Source organism: Barbus barbus (assembly GCF_936440315.1).
Source record: "Barbus barbus genome assembly, chromosome: 6".
NCBI lineage: Eukaryota > Metazoa > Chordata > Actinopteri > Cypriniformes > Cyprinidae > Barbus > Barbus barbus.
Window position 1 is genome coordinate 24,647,197 of NC_136734.1, and position 21,151 is coordinate 24,668,347.

Genomic DNA, 21,151 nt, shown 5'->3' on the forward strand with positions numbered 1-21,151 from the left:
AAAAAAATGCTGTCTCGGTATGTAGCCCCCCCAGGTTTCGAGATCAAACCTGAGTGTCGAGATGCCACATCCACTGCTGTTCTCGTCACGGCCGGTCGCCATATTAAACCTGTCGGAATCGGCGACGCTCCGCGGTAGGGATCGCGAGGGGCCCCTCCAAAACAAATCCCGATTTACACCTTCATTCCCCTAATTCACCCCGGGAATCATTTATGCATCGGACTTTCATCGAGTCTTTTCTCAGACAGTTGTCGTCTGGGAAGGAGATTTAGTTTTTAGTGTTTGAGAGATGAGTACTTTCACCCAGCGGAGCTCCGGCCTGGTGCAAAGACGCACCGAGGCTTCGCGCAGCGCTGCGGCCGCAGACAGAGACCGCGGATCCGGCGACGAGGACTACGAGCACCGCCGTGGAGACGAGCAGGACGACGATGACAGCGGTGATTCCAAGGAAACCAGACTGACCCTGATGGAGGAAGTACTGCTGTTGGGCTTGAAAGACCGCGAGGTTGTTGCTTTATTTTGATTAGTAACGTTAGTTGACTGTAGTCGATGTTTAGCCCTTTAAGTTACGTTACCTCACTCACCATGATCGCTCCCAGTTGATAATTGAGCTCTTTAAAGAAAGAAGGAGCTGAAAACAATAAAGTTTTTTATTTTTTATTTTAGCCCGTTTGTTTGTTAAAGTCAGCCACATGATTGTTGTGATGCAATGTAGCTTTTAGCTTGCTTTGAACTGCTTTATAAGTTATCTCTCAGGCCCACCAGACTGCCATAACAAATAATAGTTAAGTGAACTACATCAGTTAAAAACAGACCAACTCTCTAATATACAAATATAGACTGTTTCGTGTAGCATAAGATAGCCTAAGCAGTGTGACATTTTGATGTTCTGACATTTTTATGCCATATTCACATTAAATATATTATTATAGTTTTTTTATACAATATATAACTGATAAGAGTATGAATTTGAAGCAGTTGGTATATTCGACGTTTAAAAAAATGCATGTTTGTAAATAAAATGCACTCATCCCCCACTGGGACCCCTGTCCTTATCACTAGAAGCCCACATGTACACATTCTTAAGAAGCATCCAGACATGCTTAACATAGTCATACCCAGAAGCATTTTGGAACAAATCCAAAGATGACTTTTTGTTTGTTGTGGTGCTTCTCCATGTCTGTCTTATCTGAAACATAGGTCTTGAGAACTCTACTAAGAAGTTTTGGTAACACTTTAAGGTGTTCTTGTTACACGTTACATGTACTTACTATTATAATAACAATAAATGATGCATAATTACATGCAAGTAACTCAAAGCCAAACCCTAATCCTAACCCTAACCTCAACTCTATAGTAAGTACATGTATTTAATTAATATTACTCACTACTTGCATGTATAATTACACTGTAACTAGGACACCTTAAAATAAAGTGTAACCAAAGTTTTTATTGTTTTTTTTCCTGATAATGACATCACTTGCGATGTGATCCGGTCATGTGATAACGGTAGCCATACTACCGTTTTTTAATGCACAGTATTCAGTAAGTAGTAAGCTAGTATTCCATTGTGATTATAGCCATTCATTAGGAGGGACGTCACCAATATGGAGGATCTGTTTTAAAAATAGAATACAGTTTGGCTGTGAGATGCCTGCTGTAATTGTGTTGACTGAACCTTAATTAAGGTTTATAGTAGTGAATTGCACCTACCTCATTGTCTGGCTTCTGTGGTTACATTTTGGACAAGCAGGCATTCAGCAGTGCAGTGTTACTGAAGACACCTCTCTTTATAGCCCATTCATGTCAAATTACTGTCTGCTTTCAGTTATACGCTCAACAACGGCTTTTCAGTATCATTCAAAATGTTTTATTTGGGCAGTATTTCTTTGCCCACAGACCTCAAACAGCGGGTCTTTGGTTGTTGTACATGTCAAATATCAGGTTTGACCGTTTCAAGAGGCACTATTTGTCAATATATTTATAGAATGCTCTACATTTTAAGTGAAACATTTTGCTTTTCCTTGGCCTTATACAAGAACATTATTACAGAAAGTTTTTAATCCTGGGTTTTATGTCCCTGCCATTTTCAGTTTTTGAATATCATGTAGAGCCCTATACAGAGGCCTCACTTAAGATTTGCTTATCTGCATGGAAAGCAGCAGAAAGGATAAATGGCTTAAATTAACATGTCCCAGTACTACAGTTTGCTCATGCTTATGGGTGGCACAAAATGTACAGAAACATTGTCAGCAAACAAACACTTTAGAGTCTGGCTATTGGTTCTGTTGTTTGATTGGGAGAATCTCACAGAACCTGTCAGAAACATGTGTAGGTCATATTTTACTTCAAAATCAAAAGAAAAAATATTGTGATGCAAGTAATGCCATGTTACCCTATTACATCACAATAATGCATTTTGGTAATGTGAATAATTATGAGCAGCAAACACCAAACTATAATCTTAAATCTGTAACGTGTAAAAAAATTGTAATAATATTTCGCAATATGTCAGCAAGGACACAGACCGGGTCGTGTTGACACCTTGACATTTTTAACCCTGATTGCATATTCAGCTCTTCTTGCACTACACACATATCTGCACAGTTTTGTTTTATTTAACTGGTTTGCACTCTATCTATTCTGCCATGTGCCTTATGCCACTTTATTTATCTCTTTTTTTATTTTTCTACAATGTCCTCAGACTGATAAGCTCCTCTTGCACTGTATATATATATATATATATATACACTCTATACATATACACATATATCTGCACAGTTTTGTTTTATTTAACTGGTTTGCGCTCTATCTATTCTGCCATGTGCCTTATGCCACTTTGTCTATCTCTTTCTTTATTTTTCTACAAATGTTCTCATTTGTATATCTGTATAGTTGTATGTACATATGTTTAAACTGTACTTATCCGTATTTGAATGTCTACTGTCAGTGTCTTAAATGTTAACTGTATGCACCAAGGGTCTGAGAGTAACGCAATTCCAATTCTCTGTATGTATGTGCCGTACATGTGAAAGAATTGACAATAAAGCAGACTTGACTTGATATGTCTAACCACATTAAACCAACAAGAAAAGATGATATATCATAAGATGCCATTAAGCATTGATCTACTGTGAAGTAAATAAGAGCATCTATTTAGCATATGGTTAATCTCCTCCAACAGTTCTGACTGTGCCATGTTTAAATACAGCTGCATTTGCCTACTGAGCCATTATCATGATTGTGAGCTCTGATAACAGCGTAAGAGCTCAAGTATCTAGCTTACTCCCATGACAGAGAATTTACATACAGTGTCAACAAGACAACTATGACAGACTTTTGTGAGCCTGACTGTTGTGTTCTTCAAAGAATCAATAATTTAATTGTCCAATGCATTCATTTTAATTACTTATTTTTTAAAAGACAAGATACTGAAGTCATTCAGGTTTGCCTGAATAGGGTTGGGTAAATGATGACATCTTTTTCAGTTTTTCTCATTTGTCCCAGGATTTTGTGCTTTGATTTGGCAGTGTTTGATGTGCTTTGATTTGGTTAGATATGATTTCTGGTTTACTTTTTTTTTCTTCCATTCAAAATCCACATGCTTCCTGTATTTGAATGACCTTGGCAGTGCAAGATGAACTGCCATGATACAGGTCATTGAGAACACAGAAAGATATAGCATTGTGCTTTTATCACTCTGAGTGTTTTGCATGCGCTTCACTTCACGTGTAGAGCATTGCCTGTGTTGCCATTGCCTTGAAAGAGGCCTGTTGTTTCCCAGTAGTGGCCTCTGGGACAGGAGACTGGACCTCACAAAGCAGGCCTTGTTAATCCTGGAGAGATCCATTGCTCACTTCATCCACTGCTAACCATGACACTGCACAAACTAGAGTGTTGGGAGAAATTCACAATTTTAATCGATGAATTCAGTTCAGGCTACACTTCACGGGAAGCTGAAGTGGAATAATAGCAGAAGGTGAAATTTACTGAATTACAAAATGCAATAGTCCCACAGAATTGTATTAGTACAACACAAATTGTGACGAAACAAATTATATTTATTGTTTGCCTGTTTATATATATATATATATATATATATATATATATATATATATATATATATATATATAAACACGCATACATTTTTATTTTTACTTTTTTGGAGTGGGGTTTGTTTCTTATTTGTGCCGACTTAAGATCCTTGTGTGATCCTTTGCTCTTTACACAAAACAACTGGAGTCCATATTAGCAGTGTTTATCATTTTGAGTCATCTGTAAATTGTGTTTGAACATTTATCTTTGTTCACAAAACATTTAGTTGGAAGTTTTAGTTACTCTGGAGCTCTGAACTTCGATGGGGCATGTATATTGACTTTATTTTGTTTTTGTGCAAGGGCTACACCTCCTTCTGGAATGACTGTATTTCATCAGGCCTGCGGGGCTGCATGCTCATTGAGCTGGCCTTACGAGGCAGACTGCAGCTGGAGGCCTGTGGCATGAGGAGGAAAAGCCTGCTTGCCCGGAAGGTAAGACGCACTGTTCAGTTCTCTGGAAATGATCATATGATAGGGAGAGGCTTCTGTTTTGTATCCCTCCCTCAGTTCTACAAGCATTTAAAGGGATGGTTCACCCAAAAATGAAAATGTTGTCATCATTTACTCACCCTCATTCCCAACCTTCGTTTCTTCTGTGGGATGTAAAAAATACTGAAAAATGCTGGAGTTCAAACAACAGTGGTTCCCATTTACATTCGTTGTATGGGCAAATATAATGTAAGACCAACATTTGGCTGTACTGATGGTGAATATTTCTACAATCGCATAACTAGACTGAACAAATTTAGAAGATATGTTCTTTATGTGCTTGTAAAATTCAGCACTCTGGTGTCAGTACATTTACAATTGCGTAGGTCACTTCCTCCCACAAGAGGGAGCTCTTTGATATTAATTGTGTGTTAGGAGGCCTTTTTTTGCGGTTGGTGTTGGCTGTTGCAAGTGAGAACTTTTATTATTAAACCATGCTCAGACGTATCCCTGGAAAATGCATTACATTTAATATATGAAGTAAAACTCTTTGGTCTTCAGTTGAAGTAGTTTATCTCCTTCACATGATTTTATCCTCTTGAGTTCACTGCCTTGATGTAAGTGGTGCTTTGTGCATTGGGGTGTTTTAATGTGTTCAGTGACGTGTTTCTTGTCGTTTTTTTTTAGGTTATATGTAAGTCTGATGCTCCTACAGGGGATGTGCTGTTAGATGAGGCTTTGAAACACATAAAAGACACTCAACCACCCGAAACCGTGCAGAGCTGGATAGAGTTACTCAGTGGTGAGTTTTGCACAGATCATTTGAGTTTACCAATATTTTCAATTATTTATTCTGATTACCTCGATGCCTTACTTTGGCTTTAGAGTAAAACAAACATTTCTCTTTAAACTCATTAATTATTATTTATTGTAGTGGTTGTAAACAAGATTCATATTTATTATATTATATACTTATTATATACTACTGCATACAGATGTTGTGGGTGTTAAGTTTTTTTAATGTTAATGAAAGAAGTCACTTGTTCTCTCCAATTACAAAACAGTAATTGAAAATAATTGATTTCTATTTTAATATATTTTCAGCAGCCATTGCTCCAGTCTTCAGTGTCAAATGACTTTATTGTTATGTTAAAAAACAGTTGTGCTGCTTAAAGGGATAGTTCACCCAAAAATGAAAATCACCTCATGATTTACTCGCCATCAAGCCATCTTAGGTGTATATGACTTTCTTCTTTCAGACAAATACAATCGAAGTTATATTCAAAAATGTCCTGGCTCTTCCAAGCTTTATAATGGCAGTTAGGGGGTTGAGATTTTGAAGGCCAAAAAAGCGCATCCATCCATCATAAAAGTACTTTTTTAATTTAAATCTGATTGTATTCGTCTGAAAGAAGAAAGTCATATACACCTTGGATACACCTAGTAAATAATGGGGTAATTTTCATTTTTGGGTGAACTGTGCCTTTAATAATTTTGTGGGAACTATGATACTGTTTTCAGGATTCTTTGATAAACAGAATGTTGAGATGAACAGCATTTATTTGTATTTATAATCTTTTGTAACATTATAAAATTCTTTGCTGTCACTTTTGATCAATTCCAAGTATCCTTGCTGAATAAAAGCATTAATTTCTATCCAAGAAAAAATCTTACTGGCCCCAAACTTTTGAATGGTAGTGTAATTAGATTATATGAAATTGTATCGAATGTAATAATTTCAACCATTGCTACCTTCCAAATGTACTGTGCCTGGTGCACATAAACATGCTGGATCCAGACTCGCTTTGGTCCAGAGTGCAGATTTTGAGAGAGATCTCTGTTACCTACTGTGTCTATGAGCTCATTTGGAAATGTCTCAGCAAAGGGTGAGATCAAAGCATCTGAGAGAAGGAGCTGCCGTCCTCGTTTAGAAAGTGTATAAAAATGTGCTCAGAATTAGATCAGAGCCATAAATTACTGCAGGATGATGAGTAGCAAATGCTCTACCACAGTCTGCTTTGATCCTGAGATGTCTGTGCTTCTCTGCTTCACCACAGGGGCCGACCAACTGAGCTGGTGGTACTCGCTCAAGGGACTGTTGCGTGACTTCTGCATTCAAAATGAATGGCAGCAACTTGTGAATGATTGCAAGCTGCTGAAATCTAATCTAAATCTAAAACTATTAATAATGTAATAATCCTGTAGGAGCCGCTAGCAATAAATTGGGACTACACTACTTGGAAAAAAATAGTTTTTAAATTGATGGATATTGCTTGATATTGGATATTTATTTTTGATCATTTATTTGTTTTTACATTTAGATTACCTTTGCCATCATCTAATGCTCATTTAAAATTAAGTCATTAAAATCATAAAAAGCATTATGTAATGCCGGTGTTACATGCAGTCTTTAGCAAATCTTAAAATGAATGGACGTACTGTACATTATAATGTTGTTATGCCTAAATTCACTTGCATTTAAAAATAGAAGGATTTTTTTTTTTTTTGGTATTTTATTTATTTAGGCATAGTAGTGTAGAATTAATATATTGGCCAATTATCAGTTATCTGCCATCATTTAAATATGCAAGCTTATTGATATCAACTGGAAATGTAATAATGGTACAATCCTTAATCATTCTAATTATTTTATTTATTTTTATAATAAAAATACATTTATTATAAGTCCAGTTCGATTTAATCTCTTTCCTTAATAGTGAAATGTCACAAAAATATGGCCCTTATGGGAATTGTACATCTTATGCCCGATTTTTTTTTAAACAGCTATTTTTATGTTTTTTCTGTTGATTTTAATTATTTTCTTGACACATTCTAGAATTGTAAGTTATAGCCATAGCAATTTATCAGGAAACAATATCACCTCTTTGGGAAAGAAAACCTCTATTATGCAGTCTCCGGTCACAAATTGAGTATTTTAGTGGTCAAATAAAGTGAATGAAAGTTTGTTTGGTCTTTTGCAGGTGAGACATGGAACCCATTGAAGCTTCACTATCAGCTGCGTAACGTCCGAGAGCGCCTGGCTAAGAACCTCGTAGAGAAGGGCGTCCTCACCACCGAGAAACAAAACTTTCTTCTGTTCGACATGACTACACACCCCCTTACCAATAATAATATTAAGCAGCGCCTTATTAAGAAGGTGCAGGAGGCCGTACTGGACAAGTGGGTGAACGACCCTCACCGAATGGACAAGCGTCTTCTGGCCCTTATATTCCTCGCCCATTCCTCTGACGTACTAGAGAACGCATTCGCCCCACTGCTGGATGACCAGTATGATCTGGCCATGAAGAGAGTACGGCAGCTGCTTGACCTGGAGCCTGAGGGCGAGAGCATGAAGAACAACACCAATGACCTGCTGTGGGCTGTGGTGGCCGCCTTCACCAAATGAAGCAGGTTCAGTTCTGATGGACGTGCGATGAGAAATGTAAAATGGTTGGACTGGTAAAATCAGCTTTATGAATTGGTTGACCTGGTGTGTCAAGTCTCAGTTTTCTTTCCTTGTAGATATTTCTTCCTCGCTACTCTCTCTGCAAGATCTATGATTGGGTTTCTCTTTTGTTTGATAAGGGGACCACTTTATTTTGTCCTCATTGAATCGTTTGTTCAGTTGAATGCAGTTGGGTACTTTCCCACTGTGGACTGTTGGAACGTTTACCATTTGCATTGCCACGCAAAATGGCTTTTTAAAAATTATTTTCTTGTCTGGACATCTGTGTTGGGTGCCTAACAGATTTTACAATTAGAGAATTAAGCAAGGATATAGAATTGATTAATCTGTGTATGGTACGACTCGACAGATGCTCAAGAAATAAAGTGAACTGCAATGAATCATCATTTTTTAATTCAATTTGTCTTCATACTAATAATGAAGCCTGAAAAGAAACCAAAAAGGACAAAATCCTGTTATGATAGCAGTTTTAGTGCTAATAGTGTTACATTCACACTACTGAAAAAAACATCAAACGGCATTTTGATTGCTAGTAAATGCAAATTTAGGGAAGGGGAAAAAGTTCAGGCTGTTTGAGGACCTGTCCAGTATTTACTGGATGTATTATGAGCGTGTTTTTTTTTTTTTTTTTTTTACTACCATTCCCTCCGATTCTTACCGTTCTGTCCATAACTTCAAACTCTACCTCTTCACACATTTATTGTGGTGATTCCTCATGAGAATTCTATTTGATTTAAATGTACTTTTATGTGCCTGAGATTGGTTACAGGATGCGTAGCTCTCAAGGTGCAGTATGTACTGTAGCTCTTTGTGACGTGGCATTAATGGAGCTAGATTCAGAAATTGGTAGGAACTCATTTCCTCGGAGGCCTCATACCCTTTGTATATGCTACCAAACACTAAATTTGAGGACCACATTAGTTTAATTCTAAGAAGTCTGTGCTCCCTGAAAATAAAGATATGTATGGCATACAGCTTCATTTTCTTTAGATATTTTTCCACTGATATATAAAAGTCCTCAAGGTTTTAAGGGAAGTTTTATGGTGGAGTTTTGAATGTCATACGTTTTTCATGTCATGTACTCTCACTTCTAAACAAACATGGGATTTTAAAAAGAAATCATAACCTTCAAAAATGTGACTTTTATATGTAAGAGCAGATTCCTCCATTTTCTCAAGTCAGTATATTTTTGATAGTATGTTATTATAATTAGCTGATTGGAGGTAGTATGGTAGGATGGATTGGCATTCTGTCACAATCTAGTTTAATCTGTATAGTTTCTTATGTATTCATACTGCATACCATATGAGCAATCACTGTATCAATCTTCATTTTGCCTGGCATGTAAAAGCTAGCACAAGCATGTCTTAATTTTGTTTTTCACACTATGAAGATGTGTTGAAAAAGCCTTTGTTCAATCATCATATTTCAATGCTTAGTTATTGTCATTCTGTTGATTTTTATTCCTTTTTATAGCAATAATTTAAAAATCAACATGCTTCTGTTTTGCAGTTTCTTTCTTTCAGAATGATGGTAAATGCTTGCTTCACAATAGTTAATTGTATGTAGCGATGGTCTGGGAAATCCACCAATTGTTTGGAAGAGTCGACGTAAGACATGGGGGATTTTTGAAGTGTCCGAAAAGTATCTCAGAGTGAAAGAAAATTTAAATCGTGTGTAGCTTTAGGACTCACTATAAAGGGACCCCAATGTATATACTTTCTTATTACCATGAAATAAACTACGGTCTTGAAAGTGCCTCAAACATCATCTGTTATTTATTTTGTGAAGAGCCAAGTGCTGCTTTTAATGCATCAGATTTGTTAAATTACTTTCCATTTTTCACATATGGGAGACTAAATTTTTACAAATAAAAAAACGCATATGGAAATTTCATGCTCGGCGTGCAAGGACCTTAACAGATATATAATACTGTTCAAATTGGTGAAATTTTTGAAAATATTTTTACCAAGGCTGCATTTATTTGTTGAAAAGTACAGTAAAAACAGTAGCATTGTGAAATAGTACAATTTACCTTTCTATTTAAGTGTCACATGAGCCTTCAGAAATCACTCTAATGTGCTGATTTGGTGCAACTAATGTGATGACGTGTACTTGCTGACTAAAAATATTAATTTCTCAAAAAAATAAACTAACAGACAAAGCGATCGCAGCTCATCTTCATCCAGAATGTTGGATTTGGCCTCACCGTAGTGTGCATTTTCCGAAGCACAGAGGTATTTACTTCTAAAGTTAAGCCTTTGGAGTTTGTCAGTTATACCACTGAGTCATTATAAACTCCCAGACTAGCAAACTTATACAACCACTAATGAGCATTTCAGCTATGTAAATGAATGTATGTTGGCTTCTAGATTGCTGACTATCCTTTTGTATGTATAAATCATTGCTATAATTCTAGATGAAAACCCCAAGAACCGAAACACTCATTGAGAATAAGTTTGTGTTTACCCTGTTGAGAGTGTAAACTGTTTTATTCCACATTAGTTAGTGAACAGAGTTTCTCTGTCAGGGTTCTTGTATTTACCCGCTTTTCTTTTTTGGTAATTTTTCATTCAGTCTTCTCCCATAGCAGTGTGTGCTTGTTTACAAACAATATATAGTGTTGAGTCTCCGGTCTATTCTTGTGCCTGGCCTGGTGTGCTGTCTGGTTTCTGCAGACGTTTGGACATCTGGCCAGCTATGGTGTCTGCCTGCGCAATTGCCTGACTGCATTAATATTTCAGCTTAGCTCATCTCTTAACACTGAAAGAAAATGCTCAGCCAAAGGGTCAGAAGCAAGCAAAACACCTTCATCCTTCAAAATGGTTGAAACATGTTGCTCTGGCATTGTCAATGATGACTCATAGTTATGTAAAATTATGTCTTTTCCTTAAAGGGAAAGTGTTTGACGTGCATATTCCCGCTGGGAAATGTTGAGGCTTGGAAGCTTGTGATTATGTTGACTTATCCAGCATCTTTGCTGATTTAAAACACAGTCCACCCTGTTAGCTGACAGGATTCTGTTATACTTGGTGACTTTCTCAGAATATTAACCCGCAACTTCATAAAAATGTGGTCGATATGATTTATAGATTAGCAAGAACGGCTTATAATAAAGTGAGCTGCAAATGTGATACTGGCTCCTGTTTGCATCACAGATAAGAATCTAGGCAATGTTGTGAAATATGTGTTGTGAGGATTCGATACACAGTAACCTCTTATTTGCTGTAGCCTACCAAAACTGGAAATATTTATCATTTGCTTATCTGTTTTGGCAAAGCTCCTATGGAGACCTTACAGTCTTGTATTCAACTGCTTGATTGGAAAATAAATATCAATGTTGGTTTCATAACAGCTCAGAATACACTTTTGTAGTCCCCTTTACAGAAATTTGATTTAAAAAAGCATGAACATAAATAAAAAGCACAATCATAAATATTTACAATCATTCATGCAATCAATCAATCAATACATTTTTACCTCTGAAACTTATTATATCAAGTGACAACATTAGATTTAAAATGGCATGATGCTAAAAAGACACTGAACATGAGTATTTCCATTGCTATAAATAAAGTAATTACTTAATTTTACCACTGAAACTCGATAGCGATGATTTTGTTAAAAAAATACAAAAATAATCTCTCTCTCTCTATATATATATGTGTATATAAAGTAGAATGGTAAACCTTGTGTGCAGCCTGTTGTGACAAAATCCTTAAAGAAAAAAGTTTAGGAGGAACTTATCACAAACACCCTGATAAAACCATACATCCCTATAATCAGATTGATAGTGGCAGCAGCATACTCTGGATTTGATTGATTATTTGTGTTCCACCAGTATGATAAAAAGCAAACACACACACATACACACACACACATTTACTTAGCTATCTAAATGGGGACATTCCATAGGCGTAATGGTTTTTATACTGTACAAACTGTATGTGCTATTGCCCTACACCTAAACTTAGCCCTCACAGGAGACTTTCTGCATTTTTACAATTTCAAAAAAACTTTGTTTAGTTTATTTTTAAACCCGTTTTACAAATGAGGACGTCCCCAAAGGGAGGTTTTTGGAGATTTTGTCAGGTTTACCTCACATTTGGGTACAAATTCGTCCCCAAAATATGGTTAAGTAGGTACACACACACACAAAAAAAAGTATGATGGAATAGTTTAAATAAGCTTATAATTCTGGAATTGTTCAGTCTATGCTGAGACATTAATCCAATTGAATATGACCTGGTATGACCTGAACACTGCTGCAAGCCAACACTTTCTAATTTGGCAGTGATTTTTTTTTTTAAAGAATTGAAATGTGGAAAGTTTATGCAGACATAACCAAGAAGACTCATACTTTAGTTGCTACTTGAGGAGCAGGTCCACAGCATGAACTCGTTGGGGGTGATTGCTTTGACAAATTAATTGCTATTTCAATCAAATCTGGAAGTAAAACAATATGCAGAGATAAAATCAAGGGGAGAGGAGTGAGTACTCTCTCAAGGCGCTGTAGGCGATGTCAGTTTTCTATTGCATTAATGTCTATTTCATTTATATAATTTTATTTTCTGATTACCACTTCTTCCAAAAATGCCAAAATGTCTCTTCTCAGCTTGGCGTGACCAGTCGTCAATCTGTGGGTGTCCAGCAGTCTGAAAGTGCAACATTGTCTTCATAGTTAATGTCACTTCACTTGAAATAATAAATGACCTAAAGGCACATAAGCGCCTCCCAAATCAAAACCACCTGGGCCCAAGAATGCCTGTGTACCTCATGGATTGCTGCAGTTGAAGAGTACAATACTTCATCTGCAGAACAGCCTTCTGAATATTACATAAAAAAATCCAAGATTTTATGATTCTCCATCTCCAATCAGTTGTATTACATAAAATTGAAAAATGAGGGTGAATAAATATTACATGCTGATATAAAGTGAAAAGTGAAGTGAAGTGACATACAGCCAAGTATGGTGAACCATACTCGGAATTTGTGCTCTGCGTTTAACCCATCCAACGTGCACACACACAGCAGTGAACACACACACACACACCGTGAACACACACCCGGAGCAGTGGGCAGCCATTTATGCTGCGGCGCCCGGGGAGCAGTTGGGGGTTCGGTGCCTTGCTCAAGGGCACCTCAGTCGTGGTATTGAGGGTGGAGAGAGCGCTGGACATTCACTCCCCCCACCTACAATCCCTGCCAGACCGAGACTCGAACCCGCAACCTTTGGATTACGACGAGTCCGACTCGCTAACCATTAGGCCACGACTTCCCCTATATATAATATAAGACATAACTATAATCAAGTAAAATTAAGGCTAACAAATCAACAGCCCCTGTGTTAATAATAACATTTCTAATCAGCATTTCAATCATAAACAGAGATGTTCACATGCAATTGTGTTTGAGAGCAAACAAAAATATCACAGCAGTTTTTTGTTCCGAGACATTTTTCATGTTCCTGTTTGATACAAAGTCATGAAATTTCCTGCCAGCCCTGAAAAAGAATTCACTTCATACATTTTCTGTGAGGAACATACAGTTCCTGACAAAAGAGTTGCTGCTTTTAACAAGGCATTTTGTTTACTTAAGCTTCAAGGCATGTCAAGTCAAGTCACCTTAATTTATATAGCGCTTTTAACAATACAGATTGTGTCAAAGCACTTAACAATATCAAATTGGAGGATAGAGTGTCAGTAATGTATAAAAATAAGATTAAACACTCAATTTTCAGTTAAATGCATTTCATTATTGATGCATGTGATTCTGTTTGTGAGGACACTGAATGAGACTAAAGGCAGGGCAAGTCAGGTCTGAAAAGGAGTTGAGAGTCTTAAGTCTTGGTTTTTATGATCTGAATTGCCATGCCCAGACACAACTCAGCTGGGGATTCCCAGAGGTTATGATTCATACTTTTAGTAGCCTAATTATAGATTATAGTGACAGAAATGTACTTACATTTAAGTTTATTTACTTATATAAAGTACTTGAATCGAATTAACTGGAGCAATTAATTGGAAAAATAAATCTCCGTAGCTAATTACTGCTGTTATGATAAAACCAAAATATAACAGATTAACATCACAACATAATATAATCAAATAAAGGCCTATCAGATGTTCAAAAGTCATTACCTCTTAACATCACACAATGGGCTCTCAGTTTGAATATAAAATTGTAATTCCTCTTGAAATCATTTTAAAGCATAATACTGCCAAATATGGCACTAAAAGATTAATTTACCAGCAGGCACTTAACAACTGCTCTGTGTTTATAGACAGATCCAGCAGCAGCTAATTAAACAGCAGCAGCAGCAGCAGCAGTGTTGCTCCGCCCACTCCCTGCGTCATTCCCCACGGCGAATCGCGTGCATGTGTTAAAAATGAGCCTTTACTCTTACTGCTGCATCCTTTGTGAAAGAGTTGTCAAAGTTGACCAAAAGGGAGGCGATTTTTCACAACAACATTCAGACGAAAAAAGTTCAGCTGTTCGGTGTGCATGTGGTAGGCTACTCTTTCCCAGATCACTGCATGCGTTTCTGAAAGACTCGACTTGTGAATCGGATTTCATTGATTTGGATTAAAATTTCTCCTGGTGATGTAATGCAGTCTGTTAACACGGTTTAATGCAGTTGTACGGATGGTAAGTTTTAGTTTATATAGTTTATAGTTTCACTGAGCTCCCTGAGTCTCCCTTGACTGAATTCCTATCGCATTTTTCCCTTGTGTCTGGCTGTGCCAAGACATTCATGGACAGTATGCTGATTTATACACAATGAGTTATTACTACTAAACAACAGTGTTACTGTATCTGTTATTATAACGGGGGGGGGGGGACTTTTAAAAAGAGTCAGTTAACAGTCATAGTTATCAGCACTGGTTATAGTTATGTGCACTCGGTATTTATTTATGTATTAAAAACCAAAACGAAATATGGTTAAAATGGTGTACATTTACATGAGATGAGATGATATTCATAGAAAAAATAAATAATTCTGTTTGGAGTGGGTCAACCCCATGGATGCCGCCTGGTTGACATCTCATGACTAGTCATATCATGCAATTAACTACTATTACTGCCACTAGTAATAATAATAATACATGTTATAAAATAAAGCAAATGGAATAACTAAAGGAATAAAGCATGTGGAAGAGTGCCATTGAAGAGATTAGTCTTATTGTCCTTGGCATACTGTAAATTCAAATAGCGATTTAAAAATTATGTAAAAATCGAATAAATTGTTGCACAATTTTGGCAGCAACTTATGATGTGATATGTTGTGATATGGCTGTCTGTGTTGTGTACACATAGTTCTCACCCATTCACCTGAAGTGTGAGCATGCATTACCTGTGTTTTAATGCATCTCTGTACATAGGCTACTGTTTGGCTGACAGATATGTCTGAAGCATTCACTTGTGTGAGTCTCCTCCCTTTGTTTGTGTCTGTTTTTGCTGAGGTGGGAGAATTACACACTGTTGTCAGTCAGCGTTTAGCCCTCACATTACCATTGTTCCCATACCTCTGGGAAAAGCAAAAATATCCAGTGATCTAATGTACACAATGACCTGTTTCTTATTGTGCACATTAAATGCAATATGCACTTTCAGAGGTACCATATAAGGTAAGAAACAAGAAGTAAGCTGATCATGATGATCAAACATCTGAATAGGATTCCATATTGATTCTTTTATTCATCATCCATCTTAAAGGTTATTGGCTATCATGAGATCCCTTTTCATTTGCAAAGTTTCAAATTCATATTACTGTAATTATTTTGTGCCCTGTGTACACGCTAAATATAGTTAAAGTCTACAATGCATTAGAATGCTGCTGACCTGCTTGGTTTCTCCATTTAGTCACTTCATGGTAGCTATAGATCATGAAAAGACTAAGACTAAACACCGTTTTTGTCTTCTCAATGCTTCATACATTAAATATCTTAGCATACATGAACCCTCAGCAGCAGCCTAGTGCACTGAAGCAGAGTGGTCGTCCTGGAAAAAGTGAACAGCAGTGTGTGTAGTCTAAAAAAAAGACAGTAATGGTGCGTCTCAGAGAGAATGGGGAGACTGGGAGCAGGGGAGTGTCAGTGGGTTGTGGTACAGTTGTTGTTTTTGGCTTAAGCTGGACAGCATCTGGCACAGCATCTGGCATCCCAACAGCAATGCATGGCACATCCAGTGGGGAGACCACACGACTGAACCAACCCGCCCCCTCTAGATCAAATTCTCTTTTGGAGGATTACATCTTTACTTCTCATGCTGCACCGTTAAACAAAGAATAAGGAAGGACAGCCCCTCTCATAGAAAAGATTGCAGCTTCTGGATGTGATATTTGTCTTTGTATGGTTGACATTAGGTGGTTTACATAAATGTTGCCTGTGTTTTTATCTGTTTAACAAAGGATGGTCAAAGTTCAGAGATGAATGGAGACACATTTGAATGGATCTCTGCTGGTATAATGAATGAACAGTTTAAGTATTTCTTTCTCTTAGAAAAATAGAAACTATTAACATTTCCAGGGATGTGCACAGAGTTTGAACATTTAAAGCAGTGTTGGAAATGCTAAAGTCATTTTTTCTGCATTTTTATTAATTTCAAGTTTGAACATTTACTAAACCATACTTTTATTTCACCTTTGTGCAAGTGCATGTTGTTCTCTGTTTCTCTCTTCCTGTCAGGAGAACTGTTTCTCATTCTATGTCCTGTTTATTTGATTTATGTTTAATTGATTTGTTCCCATCAACCAAGCGTGGTAGTGCCACTTAAAGCAAACCTCACTCAGTCAGCACAACTGCAGTTGGAACTGAGGAAGCTAGTTGTTTTCTTTGGGTCATCTCAAGTGCATGACCTTGCCTGAGTCTAATGTAATTTTGAATGAAGTTGTAGACTGAACAAATAAGCGGATATATGTACAGATATCATAAAATTCCACAATTTAGTTTTGTGTGTATGTGTATTTGTCTTCTACACGTCCTTCTTAGTTCCTATGCACTAATAACCTTAGTCTCATTTGTTATTCAAGGTTTATTGTCAAGTTTAACATTATAATAAACAGGCATAAAATCCAAGAACATTTAAAATAGTTAGCCATTTTTGCCAGACAGTGTCAGATGGATTAATATAAACCTGGCCAGATCTGAAAGGTTTATCTTCTTAACCTATTATGTCACATCTTGTGCACCTACTAATACCTTTGTCTTTTTTTTTAATGTGGCTTCCCTAACCCCACTGATAAGAAAGGAGATGACCCTTACTTTGTCTAGTCTAGACTTCATTAAGCTCTAGACTTGTGAAAAGACCTTTACAGAGCTTTTACAGACCTAACAGAGCTTGTTTATGAGTATAAATAGATGTAGCATTCAAATGCTGTGATGTGTTGTGGTTAATGTATTTACACTGTAAATTCCTAGCATTTCAACAATCATGTTGTGGTGTTTTTCCATGATTTTTTAGGATCAGAACTTCAGCGATGCCAGATCACTACCGATCCAAACAAGTTTGCAGGAAGGTCTGAAAGTGATTGTGTGATTCATTTGGAAAGTTTATTCATGCACAGAATCATTTGTGGTGTTTACCTACAATCCATTGTTAACAACATAATTCGGATCTACATGTATCGTTTAATATTACATTAGAGTTTCAAAATATGGGGACACATTGTTTAATTGGGCCGTTTGTACCCCAGTATGAAAGGTTCGAAACGCCCCTGGTTTCCAGTGTTACCTTGTGTTAAACTGGCAAGCAAGTGAATTGCCTTTTCTTTTTCTGTATGTTTGACTGTTTCATCCTAAGTGAAAAACATAAAACTAACACTACCAATATCCAGTCATATATGTTTTTTTTTTTATTTTTAGAACTGATCAAAGACTAAAAACAACATTAAAATAAAATAAAAAACTCTTAAAACCAGATGTATTACCAATAAATGGCCCAAAAATAATCAGATTTAGAGCTTCCATTGAAAATCCTTCCATTCATTACCGCCCTATTTCAGTCCGTATTAGCATCATTGCAACTCACATTGAAAACAGCCATTCATTTGTGGATGGCCATCACTATATTGGTCTTCATGGCAAGATGAATTGTACCCTGTCTAGGGTTTAATTTACATATTAGAGCCCCCTGTAAGTGTATTTCATTGTCCTCAATGAGAACGGAGAGTGCATGAATGAATCTGAATGAGGGGGTCTCACTCCTACAGTGGCTCACCTCTGACATCTGCATAAATTGCACTGCCACTGTGCCCACCCCCCACGGCCTTCTCTCACATTCGGCTGGGAAGTGCTCCCTCCTGTTTTAGTTCTTTCACTTCTTTTGCACCCTAAGTGTTTCACAACATTTGAATGTTTTAAGTGGCAAGTTTGTTTGTGTGAATGCTTTAAGTCAAGCCTTTGAATGCCGTTTGTTTGGAGAATTATTCCCTAGAGGTGACCTCACTGACAACCATATGCTCAGCTAGACTACAAATATGGCTCTGCTATACAGTTTTGGCTTTTTTTTTTAAGCAACTAATACTAGTATGTTGGCAAACAGATAAAAGTTTCTGTATGTTTAGGTAAAAAAGCAGTTATCAAAGCATTTCAGTAGGATATTATGATCTTGAAGTCAAACTCTTTCCTTGAACGGCTCAGATTTTCTATAGGTTAGTGTAAGCATACCCTTCTGAACGACTGACAAAGACATGTTTTGAAAACACCTGTCAAATCTTTCTGGAAAAATCCAAAGATGTTTGTGTTAGTGAGACTGAATTGCTATTTTGGGCTGTAAACCACAAAGTGCTTGTTGACTCGTGAGATGTGAAGAACATTTCTTACACTGTTTTGTAGCTGAAAGTCAGACAGGCGTTCTCCATGTGTTCGCTGACAGGACTGAATGAACTGGCAGGTGTGTGGAAGGTTCCAGTCTGTATGACTCCAGATACTGCTGCCTCATGTGAAACTGAGTAAAACCAATGAACACAGACAGTAGCACAGCACATGGTGCCTCATGCATAACATTATTCTGATGCAGCAGTATTCGTTTTATTACAGTAGTCATTAAAAAGGCAAATAGTGGGCTACCAGTTGGAGTGGGTTAGTGTTTATTCTTATAACCCCTTACTTGTTTTAATTGATAGTCTTGTTTAGTTACATTATGAAAGAGGACTTTAATCCAAAAGCAATTAAAAGTCATCATTATTGATATTTAAAGCAATCATTATACCATGCTTAGTTATCATGCTGAATTTTTATCTTTTTTTTTTTAAAGCAAAAATGTTAAAGTGTTTATGAACGCGATATTGCGTAGCTTGTCAGTGAACTATGGCTCTGTGTAGTAAATGGCGCTCCATCTGAAAGCAGGTGATGGAGATTTACTACTAATCACAGAACCAGCTTTACTGACGAGATGTGCATGATCATCACATTCGATTATTTGCACAGCCCTAATTTTAATATATTTTAAAATGTAATTTATTCCTGTGATGGCAAAGCTGAATTTTCATCAGCCTTACTTCAGTGTCACATGATCCTTTTTAAAGAAACCATTTTGATATGCTGATTTAGTTCTATAATAAGAAATATTTTTTATTATTATCAATGGTGAAATCAGTTGTGCTGCTAAATATTTTAATTGAAACCATAATACTTTTTTTCCCGGGAATCTGAGGAATAAAAAGTACAAAAGAACACTATTTAATTGAAATATAACATAACATTATTCATATTTTTTTTAACATTATCTTTACTGTCACTTTTGATAAATTTAATGTGTCTTTGTTGAATAAAAGTGTTCGGTCCTTTCAAATTTTTAAAAAAAAATCTTTATTTTAATTTTTTTTACATTAGTATATGAAATTAAATGTGACCCTGGACCACAAAAAGTTGCACGGGTATATTTGTAGCAATAGCCTAAAATTTATTTTATGCCAAAAATCATAAGTAAAGATCATGTTCCATGAAGATATTAAATTTCCTACTGTAAATATATCAAAACTTAATTTTTGATTAGTAATATGCATTGCTAAGGACTCCATTTGGACAATTTTAAAGGAGATTTTCTCAATTTTTGATTTTTTTTTTGCACCCTCAAATTCCAGATTTTCAAATATTGTGCTATCCTAACAAACCATACATCAATGGAAATAATTGATGTAATGGCTTATTTATTCGGGTTTTGTGGTCCAGGGTCACAAATAGCATCTAGAAGTCGACTGATACCGATTAATCAACCGATAGTTTTTAAAATGGATATTAGCAACCATTTCTTTTCTCAATCAAGCAATATACAAACAGTATGATTGTAGCCACAAGGCTTTAGGATGAGTTAAAATGGGGGTTTAGTAATCTGTGGCCATATGGCTTGGAGGAAGGAGGCATGTGTTGGATAGTTGGGAAAGGGAAACAAAGGCTGGTAAACAAATACTTCCAGCACTCATCAGACAGTGACATTAGCCCTGTTCAAATATTTTGTTTGCCCTGTTGTTGTTTTCTGCTAAACATAAATCAAATGCACTTTTAAGCTTACTGAATTCCAGGCTGACTTTTCTGAAGACCTTAGAGAAAGGTCACACAAATCTGGCAAGTGTACTGAGGTGGTTACGGTGTGACAAACCCAAGTCCAGAACTTTAATGGTACCTAATTTAATGAGACTGATAAAACACATGTTGTGTCTGGAAACAGGGATGGGCTTTAATGTCATTCTCTCATCTGTTGTTGCTGAGGAGTGTCATACTCTTGTCAGCTGACAGCTGTCTGTTGGTTAAACCGTCCTCATCTGAACTCCTAGAGTGTGTTTTGTGCCTATTCTTACTATTTTGGGGCCCCATGGCTACTATTTTGGGCCATAGTGTTTATTAAATCGTTTAATCATTTGTTTTTGTTTCCTGGTCAAATTTGATAGGCAATAATCTGTCTGGAGTACCACAAATGCTTTCTATTACCGATTTAATGAGAATAAATAAATAAGATGATATTTGCTGCAACTGTTACATTCAATTTGAAAATGCAACAGAATAGACTTAAAGGGGTCATTGGATGCCCATTTTCCACAAGTTGATATGATTCTTTAGGGTCTTAAGGAAAAGTCTATAACATACTTTGGTTAAAATTTCTCAATGGTAGTGTAAAAAACTTTTTAACCTGTCAAAATGTGCTCTGTTTTCAGCAAGCC

At 36.6% G+C, this 21,151-nt stretch overlaps 1 protein-coding gene across 1 annotated transcript; it reads left to right on the top strand.

Annotated features, from left to right (window-relative positions):
* The first annotated feature begins 66 nt into the window (after positions 1 to 66).
* On the top strand, positions 67 to 9,749 carry LOC306871992 (Golgi phosphoprotein 3-like). Its single transcript, XM_079420301.1, has 4 exons — positions 67 to 505; positions 4,398 to 4,529; positions 5,214 to 5,328; positions 7,508 to 9,749. The coding sequence occupies exons 1-4, from the start codon at positions 290 to 292 to the stop codon at positions 7,930 to 7,932; spliced, it is 888 nt and encodes a 295-aa protein (XP_079276427.1). The 5' UTR covers positions 67 to 289; the 3' UTR covers positions 7,933 to 9,749.
* Positions 9,750 to 21,151: the final 11,402 nt, after the last annotated feature.

What these genes read in the sequence shown, in the direction of transcription:
- LOC306871992 (XM_079420301.1), top strand. Translation starts at nt 290, where the DNA reads ATGAGTACTTTCACCCAGCGGAGCTCCGGCCTGGTGCAAAGACGCACC. An exon ending in TGGGCTTGAAAGACCGCGAG is followed by an intron (nt 506 to 4,397) that starts GTTGTTGCTTTA and finishes TTTTTGTGCAAG; the next exon opens with GGCTACACCTCCTTCTGGAA. An exon ending in CTGGATAGAGTTACTCAGTG is followed by an intron (nt 5,329 to 7,507) that starts GTGAGTTTTGCA and finishes GGTCTTTTGCAG; the next exon opens with GTGAGACATGGAACCCATTG.